General features: G+C 52.7%; 1 protein-coding gene across 2 annotated transcripts in view; it reads left to right on the top strand.

Moving 5' to 3' along the window:
* ZAN (zonadhesin) overlaps positions 1-13,629 on the top strand; it is a 34,363-nt gene that overhangs the window by 4,591 nt on the left and 16,143 nt on the right. For both annotated transcript variants that reach the window (XM_047714298.1, XM_047714299.1), the window contains 15 exons: positions 790-954; positions 1,274-1,365; positions 1,536-1,614; positions 1,728-1,859; positions 2,387-2,658; positions 2,897-2,981; positions 3,460-6,009; positions 7,158-7,342; positions 10,244-10,385; positions 10,557-10,673; positions 11,477-11,601; positions 11,817-11,962; positions 12,527-12,667; positions 13,037-13,144; positions 13,232-13,401. In XM_047714298.1, the coding sequence (XP_047570254.1) occupies positions 790-954; positions 1,274-1,365; positions 1,536-1,614; positions 1,728-1,859; positions 2,387-2,658; positions 2,897-2,981; positions 3,460-6,009; positions 7,158-7,342; positions 10,244-10,385; positions 10,557-10,673; positions 11,477-11,601; positions 11,817-11,962; positions 12,527-12,667; positions 13,037-13,144; positions 13,232-13,401 (4,509 nt within the window). The remainder of the gene's footprint in view (positions 1-789; positions 955-1,273; positions 1,366-1,535; positions 1,615-1,727; positions 1,860-2,386; positions 2,659-2,896; positions 2,982-3,459; positions 6,010-7,157; positions 7,343-10,243; positions 10,386-10,556; positions 10,674-11,476; positions 11,602-11,816; positions 11,963-12,526; positions 12,668-13,036; positions 13,145-13,231; positions 13,402-13,629) is intronic.

The raw sequence follows: 13,629 nt of genomic DNA, 5'->3' as shown, positions 1-13,629 counted from the left end.
TGAGCCGAAGGCAGAGGCTTAACCCACTGAGCCACCCAGGGTCCCTGAGGCCAGCCTTCTAGAAAGACCTGGAGAACCACCCCTCCGCTTCACTCAGACGCCCTGGAAAGCAGGCATCGCCGCCCCCTAGCCCCGCCCCACCGCCTGAGCATTAGCCCCCCCAGGCCGAGCCCTGCGGCGTCAGTAAACGCTGGCTGTTGTTTTAATTCTCTTTCTCTCACTTTTTCCCTCTTGCTTCCTATTTTTCCATCTTCCCTTCCTTTTCTCCCACTTCCCCCACTTTCTCCCCTCCACCCCTTTCCGCCCTTCACGGAGCCGCCATTCCCAGCAGGGTGCGAGCGCGCTCACCTGACGGGACGGAGTGGGACTCAGGGACGAGCACGCCTGCGCAGCCTTAAGCCCCTCCTCCGGCTACCAGTTGCGTCACGGAGCAAGCTCCAAGCTGATTGGCTTCCTGAGCTGCTAGGAGGTCCAATGGGTCGGGAAAAGGAAAAAGGCAGGGCTCAGGGGGCACCTAAAGCATCAGAATCCAAAGGACAGGGTTCTCCCTGCTGCTTCTGAGAGGATGCTGCGTTTCATACGGCAGTGCCTGCGTCCTTATCATTCTTGCCAAGCATTTCTGGAAGGCTCGAAGTCCACGGCCAGATGTGGGCTCCCCTCAGCGCTGGCTGATCGTAGACAGCTGTTGGGGCTTCCCAGGCTCAGGACCCCTGCAGTCCCAGAGTCCTATCCCTGTGCCCGACTCTCTCAATTTCAGCCATCTCACCTTACCGGCCTTTTCCTTTGTAGGTGGCTTCTACATGCTCCTGGACCCCAAGAATGCAAAACCGAAGCAGAAATCTGTCCTCCTGAGCCCGCGGAGCCATTCCTCTGGCTGTCTAAGCCTGTCCTTCCACTATATCCTCCGTGGACAGTCACCTGGTGCAGCCCTCACTGTCTCTGCTTCCGTCTTGGGTGAGACTGGCAGTCGCTGGCTTTCCAGGGACCTGAGGCTCATCTCCCAGAGTTAGGTTGACAGGAAACTATGGGGCATCCCTTAGGGTCTAGGGAAATCTAGGATATATGCAAAGTTACTCCATGGAGTGGAATCAGGCTTCTGGAAAAAACAGATACAAGTGCCAGGAGAGGGAGAGAGAAGGACCTGCTCCCATTTGGGAGAGAGGAATACACTCCCAAGTATTCTCTTTGCTACTCATCCTTCTGAGTATACGTTGGAAGTCATTTTTCAGTCCTCTTAATAAATCAGTTCTCTCTCGGGTTCCTCTCATTGCAGGCAGCATCCGGAAACACACTCTCTTCTCAGGACAACCTGGACCCAACTGGCAGCCTGTTTCTGTCAATTACACAGCCCAGGGACAAATTCAGGTACAGAGGAGCGAGAGGTCAGGATCTCTTGCACAATCTGAAATGGATTGAGGGTTTGCGCACTGGGAGCAGGGTGCCTGGGTTCCTGAATAGAATAAAATTAGATGGGGGGAGGGATGGGGCATTTGGGCTGTTTTTTCACTCCCAGCCCACTTTATGTGTCTTTTCAGTTCACTGTGGTGGGTGTGTTTGGAGAGACCCCAGAGCCAGCTGTGGCAGTGGATGCGATCAGCACTGCTCCCTGTGGGGGTGAGAACCAGGCCCCGGAAAGATCACATTGCTCAGAACGGGGGGCCGGGGAGGGTCGCAGGGGAATAGAAAGCATGGCCCACGTTGCTCACATCTCCCATTTTGACTCCTAGAGAGCTTTCCTCAGTGTGACTTCGAAGATGATGCCCATCCCTTCTGTGACTGGGCCCAGGCATCAGGGGATGGCGGACACTGGACCCATGCAAATAAAACTATGCACATCCAGGGTACAGGCGCTTCTGGAGGTGAGGATTGAGGATCCCTCAAGCCAACAAATTACTGAATCTTCTCCCAGCTGGGGTGGGGTGGGCGTTGACTGGTGTGATTGATGGAAGAAGATATTGGAGATGGTGAAGACCAGCCAGCAGGTGTTTCCTGGGAAGCTGCCCTGATGCCCGAGCTGTGGCAAGAGGACAGAAGTAGAGTGCGTTGAAAACTTTCATAGCTGTGGGGTCACTGAACTCCCCGGAAAATGCAGGCATCTCACTTCGCAGAGTCCAAGGCTTCAAAATCCACAATCTCATTTTCAGTCAAGACATTTACTGGTGCAGCCCATGATTTAGTTTTCCCTTTCTTTCGGCTCCTGCCTTCTTCAGTTAGAAGTCCAAAACCAGCAGCGGGGTGGGGGGGACCTGCTACAATGTGGGGAGTTTGCGTGCTCGCGTCAGACCCTCTTTGGAAAGCACGGTGTTGTGAGAGAAAACCATGCTGGGTTCTTCCTGTGGCGGTTTGTCATCTTGTCCTTCTTCTGACTGCCTTCTTTTTTGCCCAGAAGGTCGCTATATTTACATCGAGGCTGACAAGTTCTCTGAGGCGGGCCAGTCTTCCAGACTGGTGAGCCGGCCCTTCTGTGCCCCGGGTGCCATCTGTGTGGAGTTTGCCTACCACATGTATGGCCTCGGAGAGGGCACTAAGCTCAGTCTCCTGCTGGAGAGCCCTGCGGGCAGTTTCCCATCTACTATCTGGCAACGTGTTGGGTCTCAGAGTCCTGACTGGCTGAACACCTCTGTCACCATCCCTTTGGGGCATCAACAGCCCATGCAGGTGAGAGACAGAGAGGGCGCCCCCTGTCAGTGTCTGTGGGGAACGTGGTGAGGGGGGCCATAATGCCTGGGTACAATCAGGGCTGAGAAGAGGGGCCCCTGGAAAGGGAGCGGAGCAGAGGTGAACTTGGTGTCCCTGAGAGGGATACCTGGTTCCTGAAAAGGAGTGGGGGCAGAGTTGGATTGTTGAGGCTAGATTCATCTGCATTTCTCTCTTGTCTGTCCCTCATTACCTTCAGCTGATCTTGGAGGCCATCAGGGGTACCAACACCGCCTTTGTTGTTGCTGTGGATTTTATCTTGATCAATCATGAGACTTGTCGAGGTAAGACAAAATCCAGGGCCGCAAAAGGGGGGCCCTGATCTGAGATGACCGTCTCTGGAACTGGTGAAAATCAAGTTCTCTCTCATGCTTGAGTTTTCACACAGCTTTGTGTTCCATGTTCTGCCCATCTCAACCTTCCCGGTCTTACCAGGATGCTTGCTTGAGTGAATGTGGCTTTGATGCCGTGAATTTCTGTGGCTGGATCCGCAACCCCTTATCTAGTGGACGGGCAATCCTGAAGGGAGGACTGACATCCTGTTCATGTTGTGTTTCCTGTATCTGGCATAATGTCTGACATATATTAGGAGCAGTGTTTGTTGAGAGTTTGTTAAGTGAGTGAAGATTGGCTTTGGAAGTGGGAGAGGTGTGAGTTACTCTTTGAGCCTGCCCACTTGAAGCGACTGAAGAAGGTGACAGTGTGATTTTGACTAAACTCCAGTGCTTGTTTGTTTGTTTGTTTGTTTGTTTTTCTTTTCAGGAACAGTGCCAACAGAGCTTCCTTCCAAATCTCCAGTTTCCCCCCCTGGCCCTTCTGAAACTCCTGTCTCCACAGGAAAACCTATGACTCCCACAGAGAAAACTATGGCCGCCACAGAAGAACCCATGCACCCCCCAGAAAATTACACTAGCCCCAGTGAAATAGCCACTGTCCCCACAGAAAATACCATGGCCCCCACAAAAAAACCCACTGTCCTCAGTGAAATAGCCACTATCTCCACAAAAAATCCCATGGTGCCCTCAGAAATGTCCACTGTCTCCCCAGAAAGATCTACTTTTCCCCCAGAAAAATCCACCTTTCCCACAGAAAAACTCACCATCCCCACTCAAAAGCCCACCATCCCCACAGAAGAGCCCACTATTCCCATTGAAAAACCCATTGTCCCTGCTGAGGAGACCACTGTCCCTCCCGGAGAGCCCACTGTCTTCACTGGAGAGTCTACCATCCCCACAGAAGAATCCGCTATCTCTACTGAAGAGTCTGTTGTCCCCATTGAAGAGACTTCTCTAAGCCTTGAAGAGCCCACTATCTCCACAGAGGAATCCACTCTCCCCACTGAGGAGTCCACAGCCCCTCCTGAAGAGCCCACTGTCTCCACAGAAAAGCCCACTGTCCACACTGAAAGGACCACCATCTACACTGAAAGGACCACCATCCCCACAGAAGAGCCTACTATCCCTGCAGAAAAACCCACAGTCCACACTGCAAGGACCACCATCCACACCACCATCCCCATAGAAAAACCCACCATGCCCACAGAAAAGCCTATTGTCCACACTGAAAAGCCCATGGTCCCCATGGAAGGGACTACTATTACCACAGAAAGACCTACAGTCCCCACGGAAAAACCCACCATCGCTACCGAAGAGACCACTATTCCCACAGAAAAACCCACCATGCCCACAGAAAAGCCTGTTGTCCACACTGAAAAACCCATGGTACCCGTGGAAGGGACTACTGTTACCACAGAAAGACCTACCATCGCTACCAAAGAGACCACTATTCCCACAGAAAAACCCACCATACCCACAGAAAAACTCATCATGTCTATAGAAAAACCCACCATCCCCATAGCAAAACCAACTATCGTCATGGCAAAACTAACCATCCCCACTGAAAGGTCCACTGTCCCTACAGAAAAACTCACTGTCTCCACAGCTAAACCTACCATCCTTACTGAAGAACCCACCATCCCCACAGAAAAACTTACTGTCCCAACAGCAAGACCCACCATCCCCACTAAAAGGTCCACTGTCCCCACAGAAAAAACCACCATCCCCACAGAAAAACCCACTATCTCCACTGAAAAGACCACTGTCCCCATAGAAAAGCCCACTGCCCCCACTAAAAAGACCACCATCCCCACAGAAAAACCCACTGTCCTCACTGAAGAGACCACCATGCCCACAGAAAAGCCCATCGTCTCTATAGAAAAAACTACCATCCCTGCAGAAAGACACACTATCCCCACTGAAGAGACCACCGAGTCCACAGAAATATGCACCATCCCCACTGAAGAGACCACCGAGTCTGCAGAAACATGCACCATCCCCACTGAAGAGCCTACTATCCCCACTGAGAAGACCACTATGCCCACAGAAAACTCTTCTGTCCCCACTAAAAGGCCTACCATCCCCACAGAAAAACCCACTGTCCCTACTGAAACTACCACCAACCCCACAGAAAAACCTACCATCCCCACTAAAAAGACCACCATTCCCACAGAAAAACCCATTGTCCCCACTGAAAAGACTACCATCCCCACAGAAAATCCCACTGTCCCTACAGAAAAGCCCATTGCCCCCACTAAAAAGACTATCCCCACTGAAAAGACTACCATCCCCACAGAGAAACCCACTGTCCCCACTGAAAAGACTACCATCCCCACAGAAAAACCCACTGTCCCCACTGAAAAGACTACCATCCCCACAGAAAAACCCACTGTCCCCACTGAAAAGACTACCATCCCCACAGAAAAACCCACTGTCCCCACTGAAAAGACTACCATTCCCACAGAAAAACCCACTGTCCCTACAGAAAAGACTACCATCCCCACAGAAAAACCCACTGTCCCTACAGAAAAGCCCACTGCCCCCACTAAAAAGACTACTATCCCCACTGAAAAGACTACCATCCCCACAGAAAAACCCACCATCCCCACTGAAAAGACTACCATCCCCACAGAAAAACCCACCATCCCCACTGAAAAGACTACCATCCCCACAGAAAAGCCCACTACCCCCACTAAAAAGACCACAGAAAAACCCACCGTCCCCACTGAAAAGACTACCGTCCCCACAGAAAAGCCCACTACCCCCACTAAAAAGACCACAGAAAAACCCCCCGTCCCCACTGAAAAGACCACCATCCCCACTGAAAAATCTACTGTCCCCACTAAAAGGCCCACAATTCCTACGACACCCCAGCCCAGCCCAACACTTGTACCAATTAGGCCAACAGTCTTGGTGATGCCTCCTATGACTACCCCAAGTACCTCCATGACCTCTACAACCCCTGGACATACTCCAGGTATGTGATGGAACACTGGACAAACAGCAGAGATAAGAGACTGTGAGTAGGAAAGAGACTTAGCTAAATGGATGCATCTAGTGGAAAAGTACAGTCTTAGAGGAGAGATGAATTGGAACATGGTAGCTTTAGAAAAAATAAGGACCACCGTGACCAAGAGGGAAGCAGGACATGGTGGCGGTGGAGGTCATTGGGAGCCAAACACTAGGCTTACAACATTCTTTTTAAAATAAGGATATAATTCATCTACCATATAGTTCATTCTTCTAAAGTGTACAATTGAGTGGGGTTTTTTAAAAAGATTTTATTTATTTATTTATTTGACAGAGATCACAAGTAGCAGAGAGGCAGGCAGAGAGAGAGGAGGAAGCAGGCTCCCCGCAGAGCAGAAAGCCCGATGTGGGGCTCGATCCCAGGACCCTGGGATCATGACCGGAGCTGAAGGCAGAGGCTTTAACCCACTGAGCCACCCAGGCACCCCCAATTGAGTGGTTTTAGTATATCCACAAGATTGTGCAAACATCAGTTTCTAAATCCAGAACATTTTTTAAAATATATTTTTTTAAGATTTTATTTATTTATTTGACAGAGAGAGATCACAAGTAGGCGGAGAGGCAGGCAGAGAGAGGTGGTGGGGTGGGGGGAGCAGGCTCCCTGCTGAACAGAGAGCCCTGGATGGAGTTCCTCCATCCCAGGACCCTGAGATCATGACCCGAACCAAAGGCAGAGGCTTAACCCACTGAGCCACCCAGGCGCCCTTAAATCCAGAACATTTTTATCAGCCCCAAAGAAACCCCCTATCCATTAGCGCTCACTCCACGTTCTCCCCAACCCCCACCGTGCCCCATCTCCTGGCAACCCCTAACCTACGTTCGGTCTCTGTCAATTTCCCTGTTTTGGACCCCCACATAGAATGATGTAATACGTGGTCCTTTGTGACTAGCTCCTTGCACTCGACACCGTATTTTAAAGGTTCATCTGTGCGCTAGAATGTCAAGTTATCCACATGTCAGATCTTCCCTACTTTTTATGGCTGAATTATAGGGACCTCCGTCTTAGAGAACTCGAGGGTGGGAAGAGAGGAGACAGGACATCTCCTTGAGAAAAGCAGTAGAGTGAAGGACTGATGCGGGCTGTTCTCCCCATAGCAAGGTGTCCGCCAAATGCCCACTACGAGCCCTGCGCCTGCCCAGCATCCTGCGAGAGACCCAAGCCCAACTGTGGGCCCCTTTGCAAACCGGGCTGTGTCTGCAGTTCTGGCTTCTTGTTTCATGAGTCCCGCTGCATCAACGCCTCTTCCTGCAATTGCTTCTACAACAACAATTACTATAAGGTAAGACCACTGGGATGCCAGAGCCCCTAAGGGAGATGGCAAGTGGGTTCTAGTTCCATCTGCTCCCAAGGGGGAGATGTACATGGTTTTTTGGATCCATGGGACTGTCCCAAGGGGCCAGCTCACAAGCTGGTAGAATTACACAACGGTGGAGTGATTTTTTCCAAATATGGCTTTTCATCCTCCTCTCTGTTTGTGTGGTAAATATCAGCTACGTACCCACCTTGGCCCAGCTAGTACCCACTGGGCCAGCCAGGTGGTCCAAGGCCTTCCTCATCTCCTCCTTGAGGGAAGCTGGGGGTCCTGGCATATGCAGAGAGCCCTGGATGCTGAGTAGAGCTTCGGGCATGTTCAGGGCAGAACACAGCGTTCCAGAATTTTCTTCCAAAGGGACTTGCAAATCCTGTCAAAACACAGGAGTTGGAGCGCCTGGGTAGCTCAGTCATTAAGCATCTGCCTTCGGCTCAGGTCATGATCCCAGTGTCCTGGGATCGAGACCTGCATCGGGCTCCCTGCTCAGCGGGAAGCCTGCTTCTCCCTCTCTCATTCCCCCTGCTTGTGTTCCCTCTCTCACTGTGTCTCTACCTGTCAAATACATAAATTATTTTTTTTAAGATTGTATTTATTTATTTGACAGAGAGAGATCACAAGTAGGCAGAGAGGCAGGCAGAGAGAGAGAGGGGGAATCAGGCTCCCTGCTGAGCAGAAAGCCTGACATGGGGCTCGATCCCAGGACCCTGGGATCATGACCTGAGCCGAAAGCAGAGGCTTTAACCCACTGAGCCACCCAGGCGCCCCAAATACATAAATTATTTTAAAAAGAAAAAAACAGGGGCGCCTGGGTGGCTCAGTGGGTTAAAGCCTGTGCCTTCAGCTCAGGTCATGATCTCAGGGTCCTGGGATGGAGCCCCGCATCAGGCTCTCTGCTCAGCAGGGAGCCTGCTTTCCCCCCACCCCTGCCTGCCTCTCTGCCTACTTGTGATCTCTGTCAAATAAATAAATAAAATCCTTTAATAAAAAAAGAAAAAGAATAAAACACAGGAGTTACTGTCTCCCCAGATGGGTAGCCCCTCCACACTGCCCACCCCTCCGAGAAGATTCGACACAAGCTGAGGCTGTAAAGGAGCGCAGGCTTTAGGCTATTGTTGTCCAAAAGGGATCGCATGCAAGCCTCACCCATTATTTTAGGTTTCCTGACAGCCACATTTTTTTTTTAAAGATTTTATTTATTTATTTGACAGACAGAGATCACAAGTAGGCAGAGAGAGACGGGGGGAAGCAGGCTCCGTGCTGAGCAGAGAGCCCGATGTGGGGCTCGATCCCAGGACCCCGAGATCATGACCTGAGCCGAAGGCAGAGGCTTTAACCCACTGAGCCACCCAGGCACCCTGACAGCCACATTTTTAAAAAGTAAAAGGAAACAGGTTAAATGAACTCCAATAATGTACTCAATTTCTAGTCTCATTTCAACATGTAATGAAGTTATTAATGAGATCGCTTACATTCCTTCCCCCCCAATACTAATTCTTTGAAATCTAGTGTGTATTTTTACACTTTGGGTATATCTCAGTTTGGACCCACGTTTCATGAGCTCGATAGCCACAAGAGGCTGCTGGCCACTCTATGGGGCGGAGCCACCCTAGAATCAAGCCAGTCGGCCCTTTAAGCATGGGCTCTAGCATTCACTTGGTGGGTGACCTCGGGCAAGATTCTTTCCCTCTTCCGTGTCTACAAAATGTGCCCGTAATTTCTACTTACCTCATAAGATTGTTGTGAAGTTGAAATTAGATCCGGAAGCAGACCTAGTACTTACTAAACGTTACTATTATTAGCTAATTATGATAAATATCATATGTAAGTTATTAAAAGTGTATTAAGCTATTCACTCCCGCCCCATGGCTCTTCTCAGAACTGGTGTTCTTCCCATCTGTCATCTGAGTTCCTTTTTGTCTCTCTGGGGACTACTTTGTTGCCCAACTCCCTTTAACCAGCTTCCTGGGTGTCCCTTTGTCCCGATTAGGATAAAGCTTCAGCCTCAGAAAGATCTAGCACAACCCTCAGCATTCAGCATCTCTTGGCTGCCCCAGGAGACATTTGTGCATGTCTTATAAAGATTTATTTATGCATCCAATTAATGTTTCTTTTTTTTTAAAGATTTTATTTATTTGACAGAGATCACAAGTAGGTGAGAGGCAGGCAGAGAGAGAGGAAGGGAAGCAGACTCCCTGCTTAGCAGAGAGCCCAATGCGGGGCTCGATCCCAGGACCCTGGGATCATGACCTGAGCTGAAGGCAGAGGCTTTAACCCACTGAGCCACCCAGGTGCTCCCCCAATGAATGTTTCTTGAGTATGTTCAACCCTTCTGGAATTGGGACCACCACGAATAGGGCATGGTCCTTGTTCTCCTAATGCTCTCAGATCCTGGGGGACACGCTGGGTCTTGGGTCACTCTGACACAGCAAGTGTTTCTAAAATGAGAGCTCCTGCCAAGCATTGTGCTATGTGTTGAGGCTATGATAGTGAATAAAGAGACATGGTCCCTCACAGAGTGCTTGCAATTAGTCACAGAAATTACCAGGAAGGTGCAATCCTAGTAAGTCCTGGGAAAGAAAGGTACCCAGAACTGTGAGGCTGACCTAGTCAGGGGGGTCTGAGAAGTCTTCCCTAGAAAGCTGTGAACTGAACTCTGTGTGCTGGTCACATAAGAATGATCTGGAAAGGAACAGAAGAGCATTCTGGGGTGAGAGAGTAGCATGTGCCAATGTCCTGTGGTAGACAGGAATATCTGGTAGGGGGTGGGATGAGGAAGAGTATGAGCAAGGTTAGGTCTGCAGATGTGGTGGGGAAGGAGGGAGGGTCCCAGGAGCTATGGCGTTGTGACTCTGGATCCCTTGCTCCCAGCCTGGGGCGGAGTGGTTCAGCTCCAACTGCACAGAACGTTGCCGCTGCAGGCCTGGCAAGCGCATGGAGTGTAACTTCTCCCAGTGCGGCCCGCACACAGTGTGTCAGCTGAAGAATGGCCAGTACGGATGCCAACCTTATGGTGAGACCCTCCCTTCACGCTAGCGCCCACCCACCTGTCAGAGTGGGTGGGACACCAGGGTCCCAATCCCTCCCTTGGCCAGAGGAACCGGGGCATGCCACTGGGTGCACAAGGGTGGCCTCAGGGCCTAGTCCATCCTTTCATGCGCTGCCCATTGGCTCCCCTCTGCAGGTACTGCCACCTGCACTGTGTACGGGGACCCTCACCAAATCACTTTTGACGGGAGACACTTCAGTTTCATGGGCAAATGCACCTACATCTTGGCCCAACCCTGCGGCAACTCGACAGGTAAGGCCCTAGAGGTGCCTGGGCCAGGGGTATAAGGTCAGAACAGCTGGGCAGGGGAGCACAGTGGGTGGCAGGCAAGAGACGGGGGTGGGGGCAGAGCGAGGAGACACAAGATGGGAACAAGACCTTCTGCAGAGTGAGGGTTGATAGGTCCACCCCAGAAGCAGGACCTTCGCAAGACCAGACTGTGGGGGGACAGTGCACGGTAAGACACTTCTCTTTACCAGCTGTTTCCTGGGCCCGCGTTTAGCTAGCGCCTGCCCGAAGTATTGGCGATAGAGGGAGGAGAGAACACTTTACAAAATCCTTGCCCTGGAGGGTGTCCCAGTCCCTTACCGGAGACAAAGTCTCAAGAGAGTTACAGGTGATTCTAGAAGCAGGTCGATAGTCACATCTGGGTCCCGCCTCCCCTCTCAAACTGCTGACGCTGGGTCTGGGGGGACCCCTTCATCCCTGCAGTGCCAGGTGCAGAGGACACTCAGAAATGCTTGTTGAGGGACGTCTGAGTGGCTCTGTTGTTAAGCGTCTGCCTTCAGCTCGGGTCATGATCCCAGGGTTCTGGAATCAAGTCCTACATTGGGCTCCCTGCTCAGCAGGGGGTCTGCTTCTCCCTCTCCCTCTGCCCACCTGCCCCCTGCCCCCGCCACTAGTGCTGGCACAACGCAAGCTCTCTCTCTCTGAAATGGATAAATAAAACCTTAAGAAAGGAAGGGAGGGAGGGAGGAAGGAAGGAAGGTAGGCAGGCAGGCAGGCAGGCTTGCTGAATGAACCCCTGGGTGCTCTCCATCCCGCTGCCCACCCAGAGCCGTTCTTCAGGGTGGTGGCAAAGAATGAAGGTCGAGGACAAGAAAGCATGTCCATCCTGAGCAAAATCTACGTGACGCTGCCCAAGGTCACCATCACGCTGCTTGGGGGCAGGCGCGTGCTGGTGAGTGTCCTTTTTTCCCCCTTCAGGCCTGCCGGTACCTCCAGACCAGCAGCCTCTGACCTCAGGGACAGATAGCCTCCGGAGCATTCCTCGTGTTACCAAGGATTGCCAGGGAGGGCTGTCGTGCCTTCCAGCGTGGATGCGGGTGTCTGCGGGGGTTTCTCCTTGACCGCCCCCATCTGTGTGTGTGTCTCTTCCCTTGACCCACCTTCCAGGTTGGGAGTCGGCAAGTCACCCTCCCCGCCATACCTTCGAAAGGCGTCTTCTTGGCTTTAAGTGGGCGATTTGTGGAGCTGCAGACGGTGTTTGGTTTGCGGGTGAGATGGGATGGTGACCAGCAGCTGTATTTGAGTGTGCCCAGGTGAGGGGTGCACAGGCTGCTGCCACTTCTCCCTGCTCTGCTCTCCCTCCCTCTCCCAGGACCTCCCCTGCCCCACCTGCCTCCCCTTCCCTTCCAGGCACTAGCTCTTAATGGGGGAGGGTAGGAAACACCTCACCTGACAGGCCTCCCTTAGGATGAGGAGACAGTGTGATAATAGCAGGTTATACATACAATGCTTTGGGAATGTGCTAGGAGTCACCCCTTTCGGAAGAGTGGTCTCTCGAGCCCAGTCTTCAAGAGAGAGTGTTTCACCAGAGGAACCAACAAGGGAAAGAATGCCTTTGTAGTTGGTGAATGGCAAACGCTAGGGGAAAAAAACGGGAATGTGGGAAGATGGGATGTGAGCGGAAGGGGACCAGGCGGGCAGTAAGGATGGCTCCGGGGTGAGGGGCGGGAGGTCCTTGTGCACTTGGCAGCTGGCTCGCACCCTGGCTCGCAGCCTGCACCTGTTAAGCCTCTGCTCTGCCCTTCTCTGCCCTGGTCCCTTGGGCGACTGGAGCGCCTTCTCTCCATCAACGCCGCCTCCTCTCCCCATGGCCCTAGCACCTACTCGAGGAAACTCTGTGGCTTCTGCGGCAACTACGATGGGGACAGTAGCAATGACAACCGGAAGCCAGATGGCAGCCCGGCTCAGGACATGGAGGAGCTGGGCAACAGCTGGCAGACAGAGGATAAGGACAAGGAGTGAGGACATCCCCACCCCCACTGTCTGCCCTCCTGCTCCTTTGCCCTTCTGAGAAGCGCCCACCCCGACCCGCATCACCCCTTTTCTTCTTTCTCCTCTCCTGAATGCCCCCCGTGTCTGTCATTTTTCTCCCTGCTCCCATTCCGGCCAAGTTCACGAGCTTCTCGCCACCACACTCACCCCCACCTCTGCTGCGCTCAGGTGACGCTGGGCAGCCTCCCAGGCTGGCTCAGCCTCAGCCTCCTTTCGGGCTCAGGGTTCCGATGCCGTCCGCTAGGGGCTGCTGTGAGCCGCGACACTGCTGGGGTTGGGGCCCCGGGCGGGGATGGAGGCGAGCCTTGAGGGCACGTGGGGTGGGTCCCTTCTAGGTGCCAGAAGAACCCGGCAAATCCTCCGTCTTGCAACCAGCGCTTTCTGAACAGTCTGTCGGCATTACAGTTCTGTGGACGGCTTATGGATGCGCGCGGAACCTTCGAGTATGGAGGGGGACGGACGGTAGGGCTGTGAGAGGGGGTCACTTGGCACCCGGGGTCGTTCCCTCTGACCTGGCCTCTCTCCTCAAGGGCGTGTCTGCCTCACCTCAAGGCTTCTCTGTTCTTCAAGAACTGCGTGTCCGACATGTGCAAATTCCAGCGGCTGGAATCAGGGCTGTGTACCCACATGGCAGCCTTGACCGAGATCTGCCAGGATGCTGGCTACATGGTGAAGCCTTGGAGGCGACCCCAGTTCTGCCGTGAGTTGTGCAGAGCGGTGGGGGCCCTTCCTTCACAGGCTGAGGGGAACCCCTGGTGGAACCCCTTTGCTTCCACGTGCGTGCAGGGAAAGCTGCGGTCAGAAACATGCGCTGAGAAAAACCACACTCCCGGGCAAACTCGGAGCCCTCCCAGCCTCTCGAGGCTATACGGAGCAATGCACGTCTGTGTAGATGCGTGCCCAGGTTGTCTTCTGCACACAGAACATG

This window comes from Lutra lutra, chromosome 18 (genome assembly GCF_902655055.1).
Source record: "Lutra lutra chromosome 18, mLutLut1.2, whole genome shotgun sequence".
Lineage (NCBI taxonomy): Eukaryota > Metazoa > Chordata > Mammalia > Carnivora > Mustelidae > Lutra > Lutra lutra.
The sequence above is the reverse complement of the archived record's forward strand: the minus strand, read 5'-3'. Positions and strand labels throughout refer to the sequence as shown.